General features: G+C 31.5%; 1 protein-coding gene across 1 annotated transcript; it reads right to left on the bottom strand.

Annotated features, from left to right (window-relative positions):
• Positions 1 to 4,384: 4,384 nt before the first annotated feature.
• On the bottom strand, positions 4,385 to 14,254 carry LOC133326167 (glucose transporter type 1-like). Its single transcript, XM_061534844.1, has 3 exons — positions 13,964 to 14,254; positions 13,753 to 13,892; positions 4,385 to 4,493 (listed from the first exon to the last, which is right to left on the bottom strand). Exons 1-3 carry the CDS (start codon positions 14,162 to 14,164, stop codon positions 4,385 to 4,387), a joined length of 450 nt encoding a protein of 149 aa, XP_061390828.1. The 5' UTR covers positions 14,165 to 14,254.
• Positions 14,255 to 14,597: the final 343 nt, after the last annotated feature.

The raw sequence follows: 14,597 nt of genomic DNA on the forward strand, positions 1-14,597 counted from the left end.
TCTAACTTGGTAATCTAAATTGCAGAAGTTTGAGGATTGTATATTCTACCATGCGTTGTTAGTATCAGTCCTAGGGATAAGTAAATCGACTTTCGACTAATCGATTAATCGACTTTTTGCATTGAAAAGTCTAAAAGTCGAAGTCAACTTGTGATCTATAAGAAAATCGTAAAGTCGACATTTCAAGATCGACTTTTGATTTTCTTCAAAAATACTAGATTTTTTTTATCACATAGCTCAAATTGCCCAAAAATTGCACTTTCCGGAATTTTACATTATCTGTTCACAATAATTGGTATAAAAAATTAAATTTTTAGTAGATTTTGCAAAAGTCAGTAAAATTTGAAAATCGATTTTGAACAGTTTTGATAAGATCGAAAAGTCGACTTTTTAGTCAAAGGCAAAAATCGAAAAGTCTAAAAGTCGACTTTTGCAATCGACTCCGTATCCCTAATCACGAATCAGTCCACGCTTTGGGGTTTTTATTAAAATTTGCGGAACTTTGTATTTGGTGTACAAAATGGTTTACATAAACCGGTTTGTAGAATTATCGGTATAGGTTCACTTTTTGGTATGTTCCCTATATTTTCATTTCAAGTATCTGTCAGTATACCTATGGTGGAGGGCACCCAAAGCTCGGCCCGGCCTTAACGCTTTTCCACTTGTCAAATATAACATTAAAATATATTTTAAAATTGTCTGCTATTATTTTATTGTAATCTTTTAATTGTCTTTAACAATAATTAAAGAAGCTACTATATTCCGGTGGTATTACAAATACAGAAAAGCGCCAAGAATTTTCTAGATCTCTTGAGTTGTATTTTATAAAATCTCCACTTTTTGCCAAAGTTTGTAAATAGCATTAGTGATATTCCCACGAAAAAAGCGACAGAGCGCATTCTGATGAGGATTAAAGGCGACTGTAATTTACATCAATTTGAAAAAAAAATAATATATATTTTTTAATAATATTTTTTCAAATTCACTTATATTTTATAGATATTTATGAGATGTTTGGCAAAATTATAATAACAAAATTATAAACAAATAAAAATAAAAACCATTAAAAAAATAAATGCACAACATTTTGGGTTAATTTTAAATGCAATACTTTTTTTGTTTAATTTTTATAAATAATCAAGATTTTCAATTATATTGAAATGTGAAGCGGTGTATTACGATTTTCAATTTGTCAGATAATCATATGTAAATATTATATCCCAGTATTCAGTATATATGAATGTTGTTGTTTTAAAATAAAATATACAGTGGCCTGACATATATACTCTGACAACTAAAAATACGGTAGTAGTAAATCCATATCAATTATTTTAGACTCAAATCTATACTTTGTGGAAAATATAGTCTCAATCTGGCGAACCTTGGTTGTTCGTTTCATCATTTACATCAAATCGGACGAATATATATATATATATGGAAGCATTATCAAAATTTAACCCGAGTTTGACAAAACTTAATACACAGTATTCTAGGTTAAATCGTGTACGCTGTGACACAATTCGCCGTCTCAATCGGGCATCCATTAATAAACTAATGTGTAATCGGAGTTAGATGATATTGATCTATACAATGTTTACTTTCAACAAGTAATACGCCCATCAGTGTTCCAGCCTATTGTTTGCAGAGGTCTTCCGAATTACACACATGCTTTATTATTCGCTTTATATAAGGTATATGTTTTTATTAAAGAGGTTTCGGATTTAATATTCATCAAATCGGTCATTCAATTCGCTTCAAATTAAATTAACAAGTTACGAAATATTGAAGTTTAGTTCAAATCAGATATTTAGTTCAAATATAGATATTATCATTCGCCTAATACTGAATTTATAAATATTGGAAATGTGGACCATATATGGGGGAGAAACCCGAAAGAATGAACCAATGGGTCCCATCTTCGGACTTGATCTAATCTTGGTAAAAATAATACGTCGGACATTCCATTTACCTGATATTGGAATATTAAAATATTGAAATTTTCTTTTGAGTGGACCAATGGGTCTTATCTTTGAACTTGATAAAAGAATGGAAATATTTTAGGACAGTGTTATCCCTCGACGACGTGAGGTCACAGAGTTATTTATCTCTGCGAAATAATTGGTTTGACCTTTATTATAATATGTTTGAATAATTTCTCAAACTATAATTTCTTTCAAAACTAAACAGATACACCATACTTCAGCAGAATTAAACCCTTTTGATTGCGTATGGCTGATAATCGAAACGTTTTAACAAACAATATCGCATTTTCCTGAGCACAGCCATAAAAAGATTAAACAAGGAAATAAAAAATACTTTTTTAAGTGTAACAAATCGCGGAATGATTAGACATATTTTCGTTTTTTAGGTTAAAATACAAATACCTGGTGTTCAAAATACTTTGAACAGAATTTTGTATTACAGCAGATTTGATCGTTGGAGTGTTTTAAGATAAGAGTCTAAAATCCCACACGAAACGGTTATAAGACTGTTGTTGTTTGTGTCGAGATTTTATGAGGCACAGATCAAATTCTATTATTAGAACAAATAGTTTATTGAATAGTATTTTGTGTTTGAGATTAGGCTAAGCAAGAGTTGTTTAAGTAGTACCTAAGGATAAATATTTTAAAATTAAATTAGTGCTTTACAACCACTCAAATAGAACGGTCGGGGTCACCGTTTCGTGTCTCGATATTTTTTTGTGGAGAGGAGTGCCTAAAAACCACTCGCAAAGAACGTTCGGGAGAACTGTGTCTCAATAATTTTGTGTACAGAGTAGTGCCTTACAACCACTCAACATGAACGGTCGGGGTCACCGTGTCGTGTCTTAATTTATTTTACAGATGAGCTGCGGCTGTCTGTATATTTTTAATAATTTTTGGTCCTTTGCAAAAATTGAGTTTTCCCCACCAGTGGTAAGAGACTCAATAGAACCAGCAAAGGGAAAATTATAAAAAATACTATATCAATTTTGAGTAAGGAGCTCAAGAATTTTTAGATTTTCTGTTCTACGAGGTGAACAGTTTTTTATTAAGCAAAAATATAAAAAATGGAGTTAGATTTTTCCATAGAGTCTTGGGAAAAAGGACTTGATGAGATGGAGAGAACGAGAATGTACAGGCGTTTTAATCGAGACGCACAGGAGTTAAACGCCATATGTGCATATTTAACGGAGACAATACCCTTCCGGCCAGGAGGTCTACTGAAGGAATGGGTAAATATTATTAAAGATAAGTTGGCTGAACTGAAGCAACTTGCATTCGAAATCAAGGAAGAAAATATAACTGCAGATCTGGAGCAGGTGACACAAATCTGTGAAACCATTGTAAAGGAAGTGGATAGAATCAAGCAGAGTTATCTGGAGTTCTATTGTCCGATCTACGCCAAGAACATGAAAATGTATGTTTTCGCATTAGAGGAAATATATTATGAAGCCGACTACGTAATTAGCAGATGCGACGACGCGAGACATAATTTGCCTCGCATGTCTAAAAACACAGCGCTAATTGAAATGGAGTCTTTGAAGAGATGGTATATGGAACTCACTCTATTGCTTCCAAAATATGTTTTACTGAGTTTACTGAAGACATATTCTTCTAATTTAATAGAATGCTCCAAATATATTTGGATATAAGGAAGGAGCTGAAGGAGGTACAAACAATTTTCAGCTGTAATTTGAGATTCATTAAAGAAAATGAAAAGCATCCTAGACAAAATCTACCAATTTCTAACTGAAAATATGTTCGTTCTACGAACTTCTTCTACAACGAACAATTTTTTTCGCTGTAACCGTACTCGACTGTATATAGATATGTCGACCACTGTACCAACACTAGTTCCGCTTACAATTTGATACTCAAAAACTTGTAATTCTTAGAGATCTTAAATAAATGTCATTGCCCAATTTCATTATACCCTCAGTATTGCAAAAACATTAGAAATTGTTGTACCCTCGTATTATGACATGCAGTCGAAGTCGTTTAGAACGGCTTATCCAAAAGTCCCGAGAAAAGTTCCGCTTTTTATTTTATATGGTATATATAGCGACCAATTTCATCGGTCCCTTGGTCGTTGTTATAAGCGAATTCGACTATATTCTTATTTATTTCATTACAACATATTACAACACAATATTAATATTTCTAAATAGCATTGTATATATAAAAAAATAATAAAAACACGTTCAATCTTGGAAGTTTTTTAGAGAATTTATTTATATATAAAAAATTAAAAATAAAACAAATAAATCACACACAAAAAACATGTACTTGACTTAAAGCATTAAGGTTATAAATGACGGCAAAAAATATTATAACAAAAAAATTAAATTTATGAAAAGATTTTACAAAAACAAAAAAATATACAAAATATACAAAAATAAAGATTAGGTGTGGTGCTGCTTGTTTCTTGTGGTGTTATTGTCCGAATCACGTGGTGAAATTTCAATTTCTTCTGTTTCCGATTTAATGCTGCGCGTTGTTGCAGTGTCTTCGCTGAAGGTACATATTATTATAAAAAAAGTAAATTAATAAATAAACTAAACAAAATAATAAATAAATAATAAACAATAACATAAATTATAAAATACAACAGAAAATATGCACATTTGATAGCATGCAGTCGAAGCCCAATAATTCGTCCCCTGAATGTATTTCATTTGGAATATATAATAAAATTGTATCGATCCATCGTCTTACGAACTACATGATACAATTTAAAAACCAATAATTGCTACCAGAATGCCTTCTGAGAATTGCGACCACTCGATCACTTGCATAAGAAGTCAAAAATCCTACCAGTGTCTCAATGCAGCAAGATTATGAGTTATTGTGTATGTCTTCACAGGCCTTTGGGCCTTCATATGAGCTGATTTCAATATCCTTAGCCTAAAGGCTAATGTTATATCGGCTTTGGACGCCAATTATCATGGAACCAAACACATTTTTAAACAATTTATCTGATCAACTCAAGCCAACCTCCATTTCTCTATGTATTTTGGTACTCCCGACCACAAAATGACACATTTTCGAAAAATCAACAATTTCATCAAAAGTGAAATGAATTCTTGATTTTATTTATTCATTGTGCTTAATATTTTTATCACAATTAGATAATAGGCAGATATATATGGACAGTCGAATTGCTCTAGTCCGAAATGAAGTATAAAAGTGTCAGATGCCGACAGATATATACCCTCAGCCTATTCGAAATAAATTTAAAATGTTGGCCATTTGTGGGAAAGAATTAATCAATAGACCAATTTGTAAGGTAAATTTATTAGCAGGTGCAAAGTTTGGATTATATTGGATATTCCGTCCCCTCCTTATGAGATTTACAAGTTTTCAAAATGTCGACCCTTTGTTGGGAAGTTACTAGAGTGGAGTGGACCGATAATACCCATATCACAAGCTGTAAACAAGTAGTAAAAAGGAAATTGTATACTACACTGTGCGACAAATTTTAATTTTTTCGATAATTACCGGGAAATTCCAACAGATTATGAAGGAGGGACTAAAAAAAGAAGACACGTGTATCGGCGTTTTGAAAGTTTACGTCGGGAGGTAACCTAAAATGGCGGGGCAATATTCCCCCTATTCCAGAGTTTTGATCATTTTCGAATAATGATTTCTTGAAATTCATGCATTTTAGGTATATAGTGTCTTCGGCAATATTACTGACAAAATATCAAGGAATATTTTGGTATGCAACTTTAACCCTCAACCGACTCATTAAAGGGGTCTTTTCGGCCCCCTTTTCCAGGAGTGATTGAAAACCCATTCAAAACGGGGTTAAAGCTGCTCAGAATATTCTACAGAAATGTCCGCCATAAAGTTTTTCTAAAAGTCTCAGAATAGACTAAAACTCAAAAATCAGCCTAAACGTCAAAAATCTTAAAAAACAAAAACTCTTTTAGGGTTAATATCGAACTTATTACTAGTTTTTACACATTTTTCCCACAAGATGTCGTTTTAGATAGATAGTATAAGGGACAAAAATTTCCCGGTAATTATTTTTTGTGTTGCACAGTGCTATGGACCTATATCCAAATCTGAACTGCAAAATTTTGTTGGCAATCAGTCCAACTTTGGGTCTTTAGTGGGAGCTATATCTAAATCTGAACCGATTTAAAAAAAAAATTGACACACGTTAGGCAATACTAACTTCAGTTCGTTGTGCAAAATTTTGTGGAAATAGGTCAATTTCAATAGGAATCGTCCTAATAAATGAGCTGTGACAAATTACATTCAATTCGGATCATAAAAGTGACATGTACTGTAACAGATGGAGGGACATACACAAATCGACTCAGAGAGTGATTCTATGCATATTCTCAAAAGGAACTACCAATAGATATATACCCTCACCCTATGGTTTGCGGAGGAGGTCTTCGATATTATACATTCGTTTTATATAAGGTATATGTTTAATAAAAGATGTTTCGGATTTTATGTTGATCAAATATTTAATATTGTATCAGAGAGGGCAGACGGTCCCCACCTTGTGCAAAATTTGGTTCAAATCGATGGGATGTACCAAAAGGAGTGGGCTAATGGGTCCCATCTTCAAACGTGATCTGGGCTTGACAAAGGTAATAGGTTGTGCAAAGTTTGGTTCAAATCGGACATTCCATTAGCCTGATATTGGATTTATAAATATTGAAAATGTTGACCTTCTGTGGGGAAGGTACCAGAAGGAGTGAACCATTGGGTCCTATCTTCCTAGTTGATCTAGACTTGGTAAAGATAATAGGTTGTACAAAGTTTGGTTCAAATCGGATCGTCCGTTTGCATGATAGTTTAAAAATAATTTTCAGCAAAATTTTAACCATTTTTTGGGAGAGGTACTGGATCGAGTGGAGCAATATCTTCCATCTTGGAACTAAAACTAAGTTTGAATGAAATATTATGATGTGCAATAATTGGATGAAATCGTTTACTCCTTTCGATATCGTGCGCACCAGACAGACTGACAAACGGAATGACCTTTGTATAGCTACTCAAAATTATATGAAATGGATTTGGTCCAAAGAAATATGGACCAATATTTCGATCACACACATTTACACACATTTCAAAATTATCTCGAACGGATTTGGTCCAAAGAAATATGGACCAATATTTCGATGACACACATTTTTTTGTATATACCCTCATTAGCCATAAGGCTCAGGATATACATATATTTTTTTTTATATTTCATGATAATTAATAATGCGAAAACAAAATTAGTAAAATGGTCATCTCGTGTACGCTTTCAGGACCATATCCTGCTCATGAAATATCATATGACCAAATCGCAAAGTGGCGCCCTACGTTCTCCGTGACCTCAAGAATTATATCATTGAGGTTTACTTTTTATAAAGTTGGGCGTTGATACATTTGTTATTCTATTGTTGATTAAAAATTATATCTCATTTATGGAGAATACAATCAAAGGCTTCGATCTATCCTGCTTTAAGTTCTCAAGTGTGCATTAATAAAATATAATAACATAAATAATTAATTAAATAAAATCAAATAAATAAATAAAAATTGTTTGTATAAATGTTGTTGTTAGTTTCATTGTGTGCATTCTGTGATGAGTGTGGACATGTATGAGTGCATGTGTGTGTGTGAGTGAGGCGAAGGAATGATGAGAGATAGAGATATAGCTAATTTATGGTAATAAGGCATGAAGAACAATAACGAACGATTTGTTTGGTAGGCTGTTGTTGTTGAGGTTGTATGGATGTAGTTGACATGATGAAGATTGAGAGTAAAATTAAAGTTGTTATTTATTTTTATTTTTTTGTATTCCTTTCTAATTAAAGTTTCACAAATATTTACAACAAGTTTTTAGTTTCTCAGTTTACAAAATTTAAATTTTTCTGGATTTTAATTAAATAGACAAATTATTGTTGTTGGTGGTGGGATATTTGAAAAGTTGATAATTTAGCATTCAAAGCATTCATTCGAAAAGAAAATACAAAAGAAAACTAGTTTAGTTGTTGTATTGATCCGAAAACAGAGGGGAAGAATGAATGAATTTAGGATTGTTTGGTTAATGTTTTGGTATTGGTTTGATAAAGAAAACATGTAAATATATATAGGTATATTTTCAGGAAAAAGAACAGCAAGTTTTGTTATATGTATTATATGGTAGGATATGAAGTATTATAGCCAAGAGCAAAATAAATGTAACACATGTAACATTTGGACTACTTAATTAAAAAAAATCAGTTGTATTTATATGTATGTATATGAAATACTACAAGAATAGAAAAACTTTCCAAATGAAAATTAACAGACTGTTTCTGTAAAATTCGAAATTATCGACTTCAAGGAAGTACTATCAAATCATGTGGTGTGTAAAAGTATTTTATTTTGTATAATAAATAAATATAAATTTTGTTTTCAATAAACCATGGATTGTTAGTAATTCGAATTTATTCGAATCGTATTTTCCAGAAACAGAGTGTAACAGACACAGTTTTCTTTATGGCAAACATATTTTTGTTTTTTTTTTTTTAAATAAACGAAACTAATTATAAGTTTTATTTTTCTTTGTTTAGAAAGGCAATTGCAAAAGGGGGATTTATTATGCAGGGTAGAATTTTGGTTTGTTTTATTTAAAAAAGAAGAATCTTTTTTTTTTCAACCGTTGTTTTTTAAATTCGATTTTTTGTTTTGTTCATCATGCAACTTACCCGTACAGTCTACTATCTCGGAAACTCCTTCTTGTGTTTTTTTCAAAAAAATAAATATTTTATTTGTTTTGTATTTTTTTTTTTGTTCATCGGTCGTATTAAATAACGTTAATTGAATAAAAATTAAATATTAATAAATGCATTAAACAAATTAATTGAAATAATTTACGAAATAAGTTGTGAAATGTGCTGGTCGTAATTAAAATGAGTATCCGTTTTTTTCTCAACCGTAAATTCAAATTACAGATAATTATAATAATGTTATTGTTGTCAATAGAAAATAGTTTTGAAAGTAAAGAACCTTAAACATACAACAAATGAAATATCTTGTTCTTTCCCCAAGAACCCGGAAAGTGAAATTACAGCCCATTCGATTGTAAAATGCGGCAGAACATATGGAAATTACTTACAGTGGTGGTCAAAAAAAAAAACAACTTTTTCCAAAATAAACATATCGTTATGGGAATGAAAATTTTCAATGAATGAAAATTTTGAATTCTCGATTTTCCAGGAATGAAAAAAGTCGGGAATTCCCAAAACCTATTCAATAATGAGTACATCGCAAATCAACACTGCAGAAGTAATCTTATTTTTAGATTTTAGTGTTCCAGCTCTATAAGTTCACCTAAATCCAAATTGTAACAAATTTGTTACCATTTAGAACGCATTGATATGAATTTCCAATACTTATTACATAACCCATTCCCACACCGCGAGAGTGACCATAACTAACTCCAAATTTCATGATTTCAGCTCTATCGGTTCACCCAAAATTTAAATTGTACCAAATATAGTACAACTCAGTTCGAATTTCCGAAATTTCCCACATATATCAATTCTACACCCCTACAGTGACCTTAACTCCAAATTTCAGGATGGCAGCTCTGTCGGTTCATCCAAAATCCGAATTGTACCAAATATATTACCCTTTAGTACTTTTGTACACATAAGTACAAATTTCTGAAACTACATACATATCGCTACAGTCCGACAGTAACGTTAATTTCAAATTTCAGGATTCCAGCTCCATGCGTTTCTTAAAATTCAATTTGTACCAAATTTAGTACAGTTTAGTATCTTTCCTATAAATGAGTACACGCTTTCAAAACCACCTGCTTTTATCGACCGTACTTTTCAACTTTTCAAGTTTTTAGCTTTTCAAATTTTACGAAATTGTACCAAAATTGGGGACTTTTTAGTACTTTTAGGATACTAAAAAATCGGATTTCCTAAAAAACCCTTTGGTACATCCATAAGTTTCGTGCATAGTAAAATAGAAAAAGAAGATCACTCTCAATAAAGACGCCAAAGAGAAAACAACTGACTTTCATTCAAGAGAACGACATCACCAATAGCAGAGATAAAATATTATATGTCCAACAATAGTATGGAGGGTATATTAATTTTGTCATTCCGTTTGTAACTCACCGAAATATTAATTTCCGACCCTATAAAGTATATATGGGCAATATTGCCAATTTTTTAATATTCCATTTTCAAAAAATCAGCTTTTTTGTTTTTGTGGCACATCAATGATTTTTGGTACACGTATAGAGAAAAATGTTCTGACTCCGAAACCGTTCGCAATCAAATTTTTGGTTGATGCGCGCAAAAGTTATCGAAGTTTTAATTTTGGGCATAAGAAAAAATATTAAAATTACACCGTTTGTTATATTGATCAACAACGTTAATATAGATCTTCCTCCGTAAAATAAGAATATGAATATATTATAATAATCACGATAAAGTTGCACATATTCGCAAAATTTGAGAAAAAAATATAGCAGATTACATCAATATTTTCATCATATTAATGACATACACACACCTAAAAATTAATTTAAAAATATCTACATAATCTAAACACCATGATGAATCAAATGATATCAAAATCACACAAGTCCGTGTAGCGGTTTGTAAATCACAGCGACAACAAAACCAGATATTGAGGAAAAATATTTGTTTTTTGTTCGAAAAAGTAATTTCATCATATTTATTTTTTTAATTTTATACAAGAAATTTCACAAAAAAAATGTTGGGGTTATTCTGCTATTTTACCCGAATTTCGCCGAAAAATTTACATATATAATAATCACTTTTTGTGCACAAGTATACGCCTTGCGGATTATATCAAGACCCTTCCGTTAAACCTTAGGGTTCTATAAATTGGAATAAATCTTAAAATAAAATAATATTATGAAATATACATTTTATGTTGCGTCTAAATCGCGTAATTCTCAAAATCATTTGATGCGCATGCGGTTTTCAGGAAGTACTGAAGTTTATCTTCCAATCCATATATATTTTGCGAAATTTCATTTGACGGCTAAGATGTGCCACACGTTGCATTGAAGTACCCAAAAAATCGTAAAACGCGAATAATTCCCGAAAACTCCATATGCCATTACGGGCATCCGATTTCGGTGTGTACCCATGTCATTCAGTTGACAGATCTAAACATTTGGCCCGAAAAATAGGTTTTTTAGAAATTTGATCGCACAAAATTTTCACCTTCGGATGAGTATAACTTTGAAGCTGTGCATACTACATACCCAAAATATATATCAAATTACTCAGATTCGCGACTAGAATACTCTTATAATCGATTTTTAGAAATTCCTGTTTGCGTATTAAAGGTAGAAGTAAAATTCAAAAAACGCTCAAAATCGAGCTTCAAAATGTCAGCATCATTTAAAGGTAGATGCAGTGAAAATTTTGAAAAATGATACATAAGGGGCGTAGTCCCCATTTTGTTGGATTCTAGTTTTACTTTGACACGAAGACAGTGAAATGAGTGGCTTAATCACAAATCGATAGAGAACATAAAAAAACTGGTTCGCCTCAACCTGTTTTTACACATTTTTTTACATTAAAGTAGACACAGCTTCCACCAACATAAAGTTTGGAGGTCGATACCATGAGCAGTTTGCAACGACAGATCAATTAACCCAAAACTATTCACTTTTTTTCATACACTTAAGTAATTACCGAGTTATAAAGGGGTGAACCTCCGCTTCAGCTATGTTAAAAAATTAGCAATATTGTCCATATATTCTTGATCAGTGTAAAATTCTAAGACGATCTAGCCATGTCCGTCCGTCTGTCCGTCTGTTGTAATCACGCTATCTTCCGAAGGAATTGAGATAGGGTGCTGAAATATTGTCTGCAGGCAGGTCAAGTTCGAAGATGGGATATATCGGTTCACGTTTAGGCATAGCTCTCATATAAGGGTACCCCCCATATGTTCGGTAATTAGAGGTTCTTGAGCGCGTTTTTCAACCGAATTCGCTGACATTTGGTACATTGAGTTCTTATTGGGTACTCAATGTCTCCACAAAAAATTATAAATATAGATTCACTTTTTCTGTTAGCCCCCATATAACGGTACCTCCTCATTTTCAATATTTTGGGGGGTTTTGGTCGTATTTTTCCACCGAATTGGCTGTAATTTAGTACTTTAAATTCTTAAAAGTTTCCAAATATCTCCACTAAAAATTATAAATATAAGTCCATTTTTCCTGGTAGCTCCCATATAAGGGTACCCCCAAATATCGGTATTTTGGGGTTCTTGAGCGCGTTTTTAAACTAAATTCGCTGATATTTGGTATATTGGGTTCTTTTTGGGTACCAAATATCTTCACTAAAAATTATAAATAATAGTCAATTTTTTTCTGGTAACCCCCATATAAGGGTACCCCCAAATATCGGTATTTTGGGGTTCTTGAGTGCGTTTTTAAACTAAATTCGCTGAAATTTGGTATATAGGGTTCTTTTTGGGTACCAAATATCTTCACTAAAAATTATAAATAATAGTCAATTTTTTCTGGTAGCCCCCATATAAAGGTACCCCCAAATTTCGGCATTTTGAGGTTCTTGAGCGCGTTTTTCAACCGAAATCACTGAAATTTGGTATCTTGTAGCCGTATATGGAAACAAATCTCCCTAACAAAAATTATTAATAATCAACCCCTTTTAGGCGCAGTCCCCATATAATCCCATTTTTTTATATTAATATAATTATCTGATTTTTCCGCGTTTTGGGTTTGGTTCTAATACTCTGTTACAATCATTTCACCTGCGAAGGATATCGAGATAAACAACTGGAAAGTACGGTTCGATAATGAACTATATGTGAACTATAGCCCGCATTTAGGCTTAGCCGTAGCCCCTGTGTGGGAGGTACCAGAAGGCATGGACCGATATTCCTCAAATTCGGACTTGAGCTAAATTTGGAAGACATAATAAGATGGGATGAAATCAAATTTTTCTGAAACGGATTTATTCCAAACAAACATTGGGTCTAGAACCAATATTTTGATGAGGCACATTTTCAGCGTGTGAAAGTGTATACACACTAATTAGCCATAAGGCTGATGGTATAATTTTCTATTAAAAATTATTGTTTACATAATCGGTTTGTAGAAATGTCGGTATAGGTCCATTTTTGGTATGTTCCCTATATTTTCATTTCAAGTACCTGCCAGTATATCTATGGTGGAGGGTATCCAAAGTTCGGCCCGGCCGAACTTAACGCTTTTTCACTGGTTTATTTTTTATTAGTATAGATTTGGTTGTGGCCATATGTTTATTTATTTTTATAATTTATTAATTAATTGAAGTAAATTTCAAAGTGATTTGTTCCTACATAACATTATTTGCAAATAAAAATAATAAATAAACCAATATAAGTAAAATATAAAAAAAAACTTTAAAATATTTTTGTTTATAAATTATTTAAACTCTATTGATAAACTTCCAAGTTCGGTTTTAACAACTATTATTTCAATTAATATTTTGATTTAGACATAAAAACCCAAAACTGAAGATTTTTGGAAAGTAATAATCAACCATATATTGGAAAACATTTATTGAAATGTCGAATAGGAATTTGCAATCCTAGAAAAAATTAAATGAATTAAAACAATAAATAGGAATTTGTTGAAAATGAAAATTAAGTCGAATGATGGATGTATGAATGATCAATAATTATATATAGTATAGATATAATGTAGATATCTTCATATAAACAACAACAATAAGAAAAGGGTTTTAATCAAAAACTATACCTTCCATTTCCATGACGGAAGAGAGCAAATATTTCTTCGAATGTCTTATTTTTGGTCTCAGGAACCTTCTTGTAGGTGAATATCCAAAATATGGCTAAGAATACACTAAACGGTAAGAATGTATAATTTTCCAAAGCAGTCTGTAAAAAAGAAACATATTTTTATAAATTTTGTAAGAAATACAAAAAAAAAAAAAAAATAAACTTAGTACCTTCATACTGGGGAATCCAATACCAACAACAAAATTGGCCATCCAATTTACCAATACAGTTATGGCCATGGCACTGGGTCTTGGACCTTGTGAAAAGAGCTCGGCCGTTATCATCCATGGTATTGAGCCGGGACCCAACGCAAAGAAGACCACAAAGCCCAGTGTGGACACCACCGACAGATAGGACATCCAATCGATCATTTCCTGTACATAACCAAAAAACTCCTATACAAAACGTGAAGCTACCAAATTCTCGATGATTTGTAGGCTTTTTGGTTGGGTGTGTAATTTATTATTTTATTTAAATTAAATTTACGAAAATAAATAAAAAATTTTAATTTAAAAAAAATTATAAAAAGACAAATAAAAAAAAAAACTAATAATTTTGACAACTGTTTATATTAATTTTTGTTTATTGGGAAATTATAGAAATAATTTCAATGGATTTAGAATTTTCTTTTTTCACAATTTGTATTCTGAGAATATTTGAAATTAATATTTTTTCCGTATTAAAATTTTTCTATTTTAATTTATTTTGCATTGTCATAGAACAATAATTAAAACCCCCCCTTTCCTCTAATATCCCAATAAAACAAAAATTATGATTTGCAAAAAATTAGCAAATTTCGTTGAT

Source organism: Musca vetustissima, unplaced genomic scaffold (assembly GCF_032173495.1).
Source record: "Musca vetustissima isolate MV318-11 ecotype Yass unplaced genomic scaffold, APGP_CSIRO_Mvet_v1 utg90318, whole genome shotgun sequence".
In the NCBI taxonomy this organism is placed as follows: domain Eukaryota; kingdom Metazoa; phylum Arthropoda; class Insecta; order Diptera; family Muscidae; genus Musca; species Musca vetustissima.